The 12301-nt window shown below is 58.4% G+C and overlaps 1 protein-coding gene across 1 annotated transcript; it reads left to right on the plus strand.

Annotated features, from left to right (window-relative positions):
- Positions 1 to 1226: 1226 nt before the first annotated feature.
- On the plus strand, positions 1227 to 11274 carry FBXO40 (F-box protein 40). The gene is made up of 3 exons (XM_029080349.1): positions 1227 to 1630; positions 5888 to 7810; positions 10995 to 11274. The coding sequence occupies exons 1-3, from the start codon at positions 1622 to 1624 to the stop codon at positions 11178 to 11180; spliced, it is 2118 nt and encodes a 705-aa protein (XP_028936182.1). The 5' UTR covers positions 1227 to 1621; the 3' UTR covers positions 11181 to 11274.
- Positions 11275 to 12301: the final 1027 nt, after the last annotated feature.

A 12301-nucleotide genomic window follows, 5' to 3' on the forward strand; every position in this document is an offset into this window, starting at 1 on the left:
TCCCGTCCCCTGGCCGCGGCCGGCGGCTCGGGTTGCGGTTTTGAATTCCTGTCCAAGTCTCCTCTGGCCGCTGGTCGGCGACGCGGCCCTTCGTCCCCCGGCCTCACCCCGCCTCACCCCGCTCTCCTGGGTGCGGGAGGGACCCAGGGTGGCGAACTGCCCTGCAATCGGACTCCTCCGTGCCCAATCCCCTGTTTACCTCTCTACTCGTTCTCCTCAGGGGCCCTCACGTGGGGCTGTGGCCTCACCCTCGGAGGAAGAGGAGATTTTTATGGGTCAAGGAAGCGGGCAATCCTTCCCGTGGGCATCTGTCTTCTTCCGCCTCCCTTCGCTCCTCCTCCGGACACCTGGTAGGGTGGAAGCCCCCCGCCACCCTGCCAGCTGAGCCTTGCCGAGGAGGGCACATGCCCCGTAAGTTCCCAGCTTGTCGCCGGACCTGGCACTGGCCTCGAGGTGCTGGGAGGTCCAGCAGCAGGCCCAGACCTGGTGGCCGGAGAACGGGTGGACATCACCTCCGGTCCGCGGACCACCCCCATCCCCAGCCAGCTGGGTGGGCCACGTCTCCCTTTCCCCGGGGAGTGTCCAGAAGGGTGGCTGAGTGTGAGCGTCCTTGCCTGCCCTCCGCCTGTCCTGCCCTTTCAGAAGGCCGGGGGCACCCTCGGGCACCTAGAGAGGAGGCAGTGTAGATAGCAGCTATTTTTAAGGACGGGGGCAAATTCTGCTTATCGCAGCCATGTTCATTTCCCAGAATATAATCGAATCCTCTGGATCCCGAGCCCTCTGCCATCCTCCCGCCCCTTCCCATCAACCAAGGAGAGGGGCCAGGACCGTGGTCTGCCAGGCTGTCTCTCCCCAAAGTGACACACGCCTGCATCCCTGCTTGTGCCGATTCAACTCCCGTGGCCGTGGCCGGAGGGGAGAGGGCGGGCATATTTGGAAAAGGGGACTACGGATGGGGGGACGGGTCGGAGGGTGGCCACAATCTGGAAGGGAGCAGGAGAGAGTGAGGGTCTGGAGAGCCGGGAGCCCCCGATGGGTAATAATAATTATTATGGTGTTTGTTAAGGCCTTACTATGTGCAAGGCACTGTACTAAGCACTGGGGTGGATCCAAGCAAATCGGGTTGGACCCATTCCCTGTCCCACCTGGGGCTCCCGGTCTCAATCCCCATTTTACAGAGGAGGGAACGGAGGCCCAGAGAAGTGAAGTGACTTGTCCGAGGTCACCCTGAAGACGAGTGGCGCAGTTGGGATTAGAATCCATGACCTTCTGACTCCCGGACCCGGGCTCTATTCACTGCGCCCTGCCGCTTCTCATCCACGCTGGGTGTCTCCGAGGCCGGGGCCCGCCGATAGGAAGCGGCCCTTCCAGTCCCGGCGGGGACGGTGTTGGTAAATACGGGGGAGGGGAGACTCGTAAGCTGAGCCTGGTCACACCGTCCAGTGTGACGGTTTTATTTTTAACTTTGAAACCCTCGAGATATTTCTCCCTGGAGCGGATTCCCGCCCCCTTCCCCCTGGCTTCCAAAGCTCTGCTTCCCTCCGCACCAGACACCTCCCCGCCACCCACCTGCTCGAAGGGGCAGAGACACCCCTTGCCTGGCAGACCAGCCCGGGGACCGATGCTTAAGGTGAGGCTGTTGAATGGTGAGGGGGAGGGAGGCTTTATGGGATTTGGGGTGGAGTTGAGGTGTGTGTTTATGGGAGGGTCTTAGCGATGGGGCCCAGCAGGGGTGGGGGGACGTGAGCGAAGGATACCGAGAGCCACGGTGATATGTTCCAAATCCACCTGCCAGAATTTTTCGGGATGCTTTGGATGCATGGAAGGGTTGCTGGGGTCTGGGGTGATCGACAGGTAGGGTGGGCTTGTCGGGGAGGTCGGGTGGGTGAGCCCCCCGCCCCCAAACCTTTCATTTTTCATGGCTGCAGCCAAGGTGGCGGGGGACAACTTTGCTGGAAAGCAGCAGGGGCGGGAAATCAAGTGTTCTGCGACCGTCCGAAACGCATCCCTATTTTCCCCCCCGCTTCAATCCATCAGTCAATCCAACAGTGGTCTTTATTGAGCCCTCACTGTGTGCAGAGCACTGCCAAAGCACTTGGGAGAGTTCTACCTTCACGGCATCTCTAAAATCTATCCTCTCCTCCTTCCAAACCTCTACTATGCTGATCCAAGCACTTCTCAACTCCCGCCTTGATCACTGTAACGGCCTCCTTGTAGATCTCCCTGCCACCTGTCTCTCCCCGCTCCAGTCCACACTTCACTCTGTTGCACGGATCGTTTTTCTACAAGAAAGTGCACGGCTCTCCACTTCTCAAAAACCTCCAGCGGTTGCCTCTGCTTCATACTGAAACTCCTTATCATCGACTTGAAAGCACTCGATCAGCTGGGCCCCTCCTACCTCACCTCACCGATTTCCTCCTAAAGGCTTGCCCAAACAAGTTGATCCTCTAGTTCCAGCTTGCTCGCTTTGCCTCAATCTCATTTATCTCACCACAGGCCCCTTTCCCATGTCCCCTCTCTGACCTGGAACTCCCTTCCCCTCCATATATGCCAGACCACCACTCTTTATATCTTCAAAACTTTATTCAATTCACATCTCTAAGAGACCTTTCCCAATTAAACCTTTTCCACTCTTCTGTATCGCCTTTGAACTTGGATCTGTTACCCTTTAGGCCCTTAAAATTCATCCCACCCCCAACCCCAAAGCCTCCTTATGTACTTAACCTATAATTTATGTTGTCTGTCTCCCCCTCTGGTCTGTAAGTTTCTCGTGGACAGGGAACCTGTCTACCGACTCTGTTATATTGTACTCTTCCAAGCGCTTAGTACAGAGCTCTGCACACAGTAAGCACTCAATAAATACCACTGATGGATCGAGAGCACATTACAACAGAGTTTGTAATGAGAAGCAGCGTGGTCTAGTGGAAAAATCCAGACCTGGGAATCAGAAAGATCCGGCTTCTAATCTCGGCTCCACCACTTGTCTGCTGGATGTTCTTGGGCAAGTCACTCTCTGTGCCTCAGTTCCCTCATCTGTAGATTGAGATGAAGACTGTGAGCCCCATGTGAGACGGGGACTGTGTCCAACCCGATTACCTTATATCTACCCAAGCACTTGGTACGGTGCCCGGAACATGGCGCTTAACAGATATCACAATCATTATTATTGTTATTATTGTAGACACACTGCCTGCCCACAAGGAGCTTACAGTCCAGCAGGGGGGACAGATATCAATATAAATTAGGGCTATGTACATAAGTGTCGTGGGGTTGAGGGTGGGGAGAATATTGAACGCTTAAAGGATTCAGAGCCGAGTTCCAGAGCGATGCAGAAAGCGAAGTGGGGAATTGATGCAATTATATCCACTCTCAAAGCTCTGCTATTAAGGAGGAAGAAGTGGGAGAGTCTGCATCCAATCTATCCGGTTCCATTTGAAAGATCCGGACGACTGTCCAATTCCTGAAGGGTCTGTTGCCGGGAGGGAGGTTGGGTGGGCTGGGGACAGGGAACAGGCGGGGTCCTCCCTAATTCCAGCAGGGTTGACCTGGAGTCCCGGACTCGCGTCATTTTCCCACCCACCCATCCCCGGGGTGGCGGGATAGTCTGCTGAAAGAAGCTTGGGTCTGGCAGTCTAGTGCCAACTCTGCCCCTGACCTGCTGTGTGGCTTCAGGCAAATCGGGTGACCTCTCTGGGCCCCTTTCCTTCTCTGTAAAGTGGCGTAAGATCTCTGCCCTCCCTCCCTCTTGGGCTGTGAGCTCCGGGTGGGACGGGGTCTGTGTCCTATCTGATTATCTTATTTCTGCCCCACACCTAGCACATTGTTTAGCAATCAGCAAACACTTAATATTTACTAATAATAGAATGGCAGCCGGCTGGAAGAACTGACGGCTGCCACGGCCAGATCAGCGGGCACCCGTCCGCAGAATTCCTCCAGGGCTCTTTATGGGCAGGGAACGTATCTGTTTATTGTTGCACCGTACTCTCCCGAGCGCTTAGTAAAACGCTCTGCACACTGTAAGCGCTCAATGAGCACGAATGAGCGAAAGGCATTGATTTGTCGTAACCTCTGCTGGCAGCGAGCAGGGTGTCCTGGGTTCCAGTGACAACGGGTCAGAATCGATCGATCGGTCAGTGGTATTTATCAAGGGGTTACTCTATGTCGAGCACTGACCCTAGCACTGGGGAGAGTGCAGTAAAATTGGTAGACGCCATCGTTGCCCTGGAGAAGCTTACAGTCTGGTGGGGGAAAGTCCCAGTTCTGTCAGACTAATCTAATCCTCCACCAGGGTGTTCTGATTGAGTGGATAATAATAATGATTATGGTATTTGTTAAGCGCTCACTCTGTGCCAGGCACTGTACTAGGTTACCAGCAAATCAGGTTGGACACACTCCCTTTTCCACATGGGGCTCACAGTCTCAACCCCCATTTTCCAGATGAGGGAACTGAGGCCCGGAGAAGTCAAGTGACTGGCCCAAGGTCACGCAGCAGACAAGGGACGGAGTCGGGATTAGAACCCACGACCTTCTGGCTCCCAAGCCCGAGCTCTCTCCGCTTGTGCTCCGCTGCTTCACTGGATAATGACGGTTTCACCTTGAGTCATGTGGCCTCTTTAAAGGTTGCCCAGGGAGACCGTGGCGGGGCTCAGGATGAGACACGGGTCTCCTGACCGTCAGACAGCTGACCAACTCCCCGCGGTTACCTTTGTGGCCATTATGTCACCGAGTCACCACTGTGGCTTCTGCCCCCGAGCCTCTCTCTCTGAGGAGGCCCTGGGCCTCCCCGTTGGGTTCAGTCTTTCACTCGCTGCATTTACTGAGGACTCGCTGTGTGCAGCGCTCCGTACTAAGCGCCTGGCAGAGTACGAGGCAACAGTAAAGAGACGCATTGCCCGCCCACGTTGTTTGACCAGAGCCGCGGCGGGGGTCTTGGCTGGGCCTCGCTTCCGTTGCACTCTCCCAAGCGCTTAGCACGCGGTGCGGCTCCTTGTAGGCCCTCGGTAGATACTGCCGCTTGGCTGAGCTCAGAGGAGTAGTCGAAACTCTATTTGTGTGTGTGTTGGTATTTGCTAAGCGCTTACTATATGCCGGTATTTGTTCGAAACGCTGGGGCAAACACGAGGTAATTCAAGTTGGACGTGATCCCTGTCCCACATGGGGCTCACCCCATTTTACAGATGAGGCAACTGAGGCACAGAGAAGCAGAGAGACTTGCCCAGAGTCACACAGCAGACCTGTGGCAGAGCCGGGATTAGAACCTAGGTCTTTCCGACTCGTAGGCCTGTGCTCTATCCATTAGGTCACAGTGCTTCTATTTTTTGTACCCACTGCGTGCCAGCTCCGGGGTAGAGCCAAAGGAATCCGATTGGTCGCGGTATCCAAGGCTCCAGCCTGAGGGTGGGGAGAAGAGGGATCTTCTCCCCATTTTCCGGAGAAGGACACCGAGGCCCAGAGAGGGGCAGTGACATTCTTAAGTTCCCCAGCAGGTTGGGGACAGCGCCGGGACTAGAGGCCGAGATTCCCGGCTCCCAACCGCTCCTGCTCTCAGCCGGGCCGTGCTACCCGGAGGAGCGGGGTGGCTTTGCGGCTAGAGCCTGGGCCCGGGAGTCAGAAGGACCTGCCTTCTAATCCCGGCTCTGCCGCACGGCTGCTGAGTGACCTTGGTCGAGTCACTTCACTTCCCTGGGCCTCAGTTAACTCATCTGTAAAATGGGGATTCGTGGGACAGGGACTGTATCCAACCAGATTAATTAGTCTGTCCCCCAGTGCCTAAGACAGGGCTGGGCCATTGTAAACACTTGACGAGTACCGTAATCATTATTACCTTTCTCCCCGGCCTGTTAGTGATTTTTCTCCCTCCCTTCCCCTTGCCCCCGGCGCACCACAGGGCAGGACCCGCCGAGCTCTCCCGGCCCTGCAGCACGGGCACTGCGACCGATGCTTCGACCGGAGATGCCCCGGGCCCGCCCCGCCGGCCGCCTCCTGCCCTCTGACCCCCTGCCGCCTCCTCTGCGGGGCCGTCTTCCACGCCTGCAAGGGCGAGGAGCATCAGCTGCTGTGCCCGCTGGAGCCGGTGCCCTGCCTCAACTCCGTCTACGGCTGCCCGGCCTCCATGGCCCGCCACAAGCTCGCCGGCCACCTCCGGGCCTGCCCGGCCAGCGTGGTCTCCTGCTCCATGGAATGGAACCGCTGGCCCAGCGTGGACTCGGACACGACCCTGCATGAGAACATCATGAAGGAGCCTCCCGGGGAGGAGTGCCTGGACGCGGCCCTGGCCCTCCGGGACCAACGGATCCTCTTCGGCTCCCTGAAGATGGTGGAGCTGTTTCCAGAAGCCCGGGCCGCCGGGGCGGACGGGGAGGCGCAGGGGGACGAGGAGCGAGAGGAGGAGGAGGAAGGGTGGGACGAGGAGGGGTGGGAGGAAGACGAGGAGAAGCAGAAGGAACGGGAGCGGGAGGAGGAACGGGTGGTGGAGCGGGACGGAAGCCGGGCGGACTCTGGAAGGGCAGCAGAGGAGCCGCGGGGGGACCCCGGGCCCGCTGGGGTGGGGCTGAGCCAGCAGGAGCGGGAGGCCCTGGCCACGGGCCGGGAGGGGATGGATCTGGACAGCTTCGGCCGGTGGGAGGACATGTTCAGGAAAGAGCGGGCGGCCTCGGGGGGCGAGGCGAGAGCCGCCCGGCCCCGGGGAAACGGGGAGCCCCCGAGGAGCCCGGTGGCGGCCGAGGGGGTCCCGGGCCGGGGCGCGGAGCTGACCGGGCTGGCCCCGTGGCAGGACGGCGTGCTGGAGCGGCTGAAGACGGCGGTGGACGCCCGGGACTACAACATGTACCTGGTCCACAACGGTCGCATGCTCATCCACTTCGGGCAGATTCCCGCCTGCACCCCCCGGGAGAAGGACTTCGTCTACGGGAACCTCGAGGCCCAGGAGGTCAAGACGGTCTACACCTTCAAGGTGCCGGGCAGCTACTGCGGGAAGCGGGCCCGGCTGGGCGACGCCCTGGCGGGCGGGCGGCCCAGCGAGCACAAGGCGGTGGACACGTCCGACCTCGGGGTGGCCGTGGGCGAGCTGCCCCGGGCGGACGCCGTGCGGACGGCGCTGCAGTGCGCCCTGGAGCGGGAGCTGCGGGGCCACCCCATCTCGGAGAGCAGGAGCGTGGACGGGCTCTACGTGGACCTGGCCACCCAGACCTACGGCTTCGAGGCCGGGTCCTTCGCCGCCGGCACCGTCCTGGCCGACGTGGCCCCGGCCGGCCGGCCCGGCCTGCACGTGGCCCTCCAGAGCGAGGGGGTGACGCAGAGGCACAACAAGAGCAGCTCGGCCTTCACGTTCACCTGCGGCCAGGTCTTCCGGCGGGACGAGTTCGCCGCCCACTTCCGGAACGTCCACGCCGACCTCCAGGCCGGCCTCCACGGCTGGTTCCAGCGCCGCTGCCCCCTGGCCTACCGGGGCTGCCCCTTCGTGCAGAGTCGCCTCGGCCCGCCGGGGCCGGGGGCCAGGGTCATCTACCGGCAGGACCTCGCGGCCTTCGCCATCCGGCCCGAGGTGGCCCCCGAGCTCGGGGCCGGGCGGGGCGGCCCCCGGGGCCCCGGCCGGATGGGCCGGGCCTCTCTCAGCTCTCTGCCCCTGGAGCTCCTGCAGCACATCGCCGGCTACCTGGACAGCGTCAGCCTGTCCCAGCTGGCCCAGGTGTCCGTGCTCTTGAGGGATGTCTGCTCCTCGCTGCTCCAGGAGCGGGGCATGGTCCTCCTGCAGTGGGAGAAGCGGAGGTGTGCCCGCGGCCGCCGCACCACCTGGAGAGCTCACAGAAAGGCAGGTGCCGGGATGTCCCCCCCCCCGCGATTATACTTAATAATAATTATGGTCCTTGTTAAACGCCTACCCTGCGCCGAGCACTGTCCTAAGCTCTGGGGTAAGAATACGGCCCGGGCTTGGGAGTCAGAAAGTCAAGGGTTCTGATCCCGGCTCCGCCCCTTGTCTGCTGTGTGACCTTGGGTAAGCCACTTCACTTCTCTGAGCCTCAGTTCCCTCCTCTGTAAAATGGGGTTGAGATTGTGAGCCCCAAGTGGAACAGGGACTGTTTCCAACCTGATTTGCTCTTATCCACCCCCGCCCTTAGTACAGTAAGCACTTAACAAATGCTATTATTATTATTATTATTATGTGGATCGGGTTGGACACGATCCCTGTCCCACGTGGGGCTCACAGTCTCAATCACCCTTTTTGCGGAGGAGAGAACTGAGGCCCAGTGAAGCGACTTGCCTGAGGTCGCACAGTAGATATGCGGAGGAGGAACCGGGATTAGATCCCAGTCACCTCCTCCAAGTGGCCCTTCCCGATGAACCCCCAATTTTCTAGGCACGCCGGCCCCTCAGCCCCCATATTGTTTGGGGGTATTCTCCTTAGCCATCGCTGACTCCTTTATCCATTCTGACCCGTTCTTGCTCTCACATTCTTAACTTTAGCTATTCCTCAATTTATATTTATTGCCTCCCCCGTGAGAAGGCAAGGTCTCCGAGGGCAGGGCCCACGTCTCTTACTTCTATTTTATGATCTCAAGCTTGGCACTGCGTGCACATTAGGTGGCCAGCACAGAGCTCTGCATATAATAGGCACCCGGTACAGCGACCTGTATATAATAGGCATCTGTGGCCTAGTGGAAAAAAAGCCGGGGCCTTGGAGTTAGGGGTTCCAATGCAGGGCTCCACCACTTGTCTGCTGTGTGACCCCAGGTAAATCACTTCACTTCTCTGTACCTCAGGTACCTCATCTACAAAGTGGAGATTGAGACTGTGAGCTCCACATCGGACAGGGACTGTATCAAAGCTGATTAGCTTGTATCTACCCCAGAGCTTAGTGCAGTGAATGCTTAACAAACACCCTAAAAAGCACGGGCGAGTGCTGTGCACACAGTAGGTGCTCAATGCAGTGCTCTGCATGTGCCTGATTCCTGCTACATCGCTGATCCTGATAGATGCCCCTGATGACAATAGGGAGGAAGACCAGGAAATACCCTCTGCTTTAAAGCAGAGACTGAATCATCCCTGGTGGTTTTTATTTTTACCAGTGTCCTTGCTGTTGTGGGTCTTGGGGCATTTCCTCAGGGAAGCCAGGCCTACGGGCCTGGGGTGGGTGGGGTGTGTCTCTCTGAGCCCAGGTTTGCCTCCGCCTGGAGGCCCCCCCGCCCCGAAGAGGACAGGGCTGTCAGAAAGGGGCAACTGGGGATTCGAGCCAGTTCTAATGGAGACCACCTGCCCTTCCTCGGTCTCCCCACGCTGGACCTCGTTGCGGTTCAGAGTCTCCCTGGGATGTTCAGAGTTAATAATTAATAATAACGTTGGTATTTGGTAAGCGCTTACTATGTGCAGAGCACTGTTCTAAGCGCTGGGGGAGATACAGGGTCATCAGGTTGTCCCACGTGAGGCTCACCGTTAATCCCCATTTTACAGATGAGGAAACTGAGGCCCAGAGAAGTGAAGTGACTTGCCCACAGTCACACAGCTGACAAGTGGCAGACCCGGGATTCGAACCCATGACCCCTGGCTCCCAAGCCCGTGCTCTTTCCACTGAGCCACGCTGCTTCTTGTGATGATAATAATAATTCTGGTATTTGTTTAAGGGCTTACTAGGTGTGATGCACTCTACTAAGCACTGGGGTGGATTCGAACAAATCGGGTTGGACACAGCTCCTGACTCCCGTGGGCTCATACTCTTAATCCCCATTTTACAGAGGAGGTAACTGAGGACCAGAGACCTGAAGTAATAATAATAATGATGGTATTTGTTAAGCACCCACTGTGTGCCAAGCACTGTTCTAAGCACTAGGGTAGATACGAGATAATCAGGTTGTCCCACGTGGGGCTCACAGTCTTAATTCCCATTTTACTGATGAGGTAACTGAGGCCCAGAGAAGAGAAGTGATTTGCCCAAGGTCACACAGCAGACCAGTGGTGGATCTGTGATTAGAACCCAGGTCCTCTGACTCCTAGGTCCTTGCTCTGTCTATTACACCATGCTGCTTCAGAGTTGCCCTGGCCCCTGGGGCTGGGAGGATCAGATTTGCCCCTCTGGTATTGGCCTGGGTTCAGAGACCAGGCTCAAGACGAGGAGCAGAGATGCTCTGGGAGCATCCTGTCTGTCTCCTTTAGCGGCGGCGGCGATCGAAAGCTCATTCTGTGCCAAGCACTGTGCCGAGCGCCAGGATGGAGGCAGGGTCGTCGGCCCGGACCCCGTCCCTGTCCCACAACGGTCTCGCAGTCTAGGAGGGAGGGCAGGGACTTCGCCCCCAGTTTACAGAGGAGGAAACTGAGGTCCAATATTAACTATGGTAATAACTGTGACATTTAAGTGCTTACTATATGCCAAACACCGTATTAAGCGCTGGGGTTGTTAGGAGATTATCAGGTCCCACGTGGGGCTCGCAGTCTAACTAGGAGGGAGGACAAATATTGAATCCCCATTTAGCAGATGAGGGAAGCGAGGCACAGAAAACTTAAGCGACTTGTCCAAGTTCACGCAGCAGGAAAGCGGCGGAGTCAGTATTAGAACCCAGGTCCTGTGACTCCATTGACTTGACCAAGGTCCTACAGCAGGCTGAGGGCAGACCTGGGACTCCAACCTGGTCCCTTGAGTCCCAGTCCAGTGCCCTGCCCACTCTCCTGCCCAAGAAGCAGTGTTGCCTAATGGATAGAGCACAGGCCCGGGAGTCAGAAGAACCTGGGTTCTAATCCTGACTCTGCCACATATCTGCTGTGGGACCTGGGCAAGTCACTTCACTTCCCTGTGCCTCAGTTACCTCATCTGTAAATGGGGATTAAGACCGTCAGCCTCATGTGGGACAGGGACTGTGTCTTGTATCTACCCCACTGCTTAGCACAGTGCTTGGCCCTTCGTAAGCGCTTAACAAGTACCATAATTAGTAGGCCGCGCTGCCTCGACGGGTCTCCGCGGCCGGAGCCCTAACTCCGCTCTCTCTCCTCCCCGGTCCGCCCCCCAGGTCTGGCAGTTCAGCAGCCTCTTCTCCCGCGTCCACACGTGGCACTTCCACGAGGCGGCTGCCTCCATGGCCGAGCACCTGAAGAGCTGCCCGTTCAACATCGTGGAGCGCAAGGTGGAACCCTTCCCCCTGACCAGCCTGTGCGGGGCCCGCGGACCGACCCGGCCCAGCGTGGCTTCCGTCTGAAGGCCCGGATCCTAAAGGAGCACGAGTCTCTGGCCTCCCGCCCCGTCCCCTGCCCCCTGCTCTCCCCTCTCCGCTTCCAGGGCCCCGGATGGAGGGGCCGAGTTGGGTCGGTACTAGCCCGGGTGGAGGTTCGGAGCATCTGGAACCGTGAGTGTCCCCTCCGCGGGGGTCGATGGAAGTCAGGGCCCCCTTCCCTCTCTGGCTTCCTGTCGGGCAGCTGTCTACCACCCCCCCAGGGGCTCCAGTTACCGCGTGGAGCTGGGCCGCCCTCTGAATCCTGCCCCATTCCCGCACTCATCAATCAACCCATCAATCGTATTTATTGAGCGCTTACTGTGTGCAGAGCACTGTACTGAGCGTGTGGGAGAATACGACACAATATGACAGACACATTCCCTGCCCACAACGAGCTTACAGTTTAGAGGGGGACAGACAGACATGAATACAAATAAATAAATGATGGATATGGACTTAAATGCCGTGGGGCTGGGAGCGGGGATGAATAAATGGAGCAAGTCAGGGCCACAGAAGACCCATTCCAGAAACTGGCCCGGGCCTGGAGTCGGACCAGAAGGGAGCCGGAAATCCCCTCAGCCGTTCCGCCGCCGAAGGTCCCGGGGCTGACGGCTTTTCTTCCCCAGACGGCTGCCTAGACCCTCCCTCACCCACCCCCGAAGGCAGCAATGGGAAGACCCGGTGGTTGACGGGGAATCTAGAAGGCGGGAGGGGCTAGAGTCCTGGGACTCGCTGTCCACGGCAGCAGAATTTCCAGCGTGGAGTCCTGGGCAATTCTGGGCCAGACCATGGGTCAGCCTCTCACGGGAAGCTCCCAGATGGAGTGGGATCTTAACCAGAGGGGGAGGAGAGGAGTCCAGGTGCACACCGATCCCCCAGAGAGGAGACCGGGAAGTGTCTTTTGCAATCCTGTCCACCCTTTGGGGTGCCTATCCACGCTAATCTGCATCCACATATCGTCCATCTGTACCTACAAGTTTTCCCCCCGGGCCATCCCATCCTTCACCCTGTCCACCTGGACTGACCCCTCCCCACACCATCCCCCTGGCCGAGAAAATCTACTCGATCAATCCGTGGCTCTGGAGCACCTCGGGTTCACTGCAGGC

Source organism: Ornithorhynchus anatinus, chromosome 16 (assembly GCF_004115215.2).
Source record: "Ornithorhynchus anatinus isolate Pmale09 chromosome 16, mOrnAna1.pri.v4, whole genome shotgun sequence".
Lineage (NCBI taxonomy): Eukaryota > Metazoa > Chordata > Mammalia > Monotremata > Ornithorhynchidae > Ornithorhynchus > Ornithorhynchus anatinus.

Bases quoted from the DNA above. Each gene is read 5' to 3' on its own strand.
- FBXO40 (XM_029080349.1), top strand. The intron at 7,811-10,994 runs GCAGGTGCCGGG...TCCGCCCCCCAG, and splicing joins CCTGGAGAGCTCACAGAAAG to GTCTGGCAGTTCAGCAGCCT.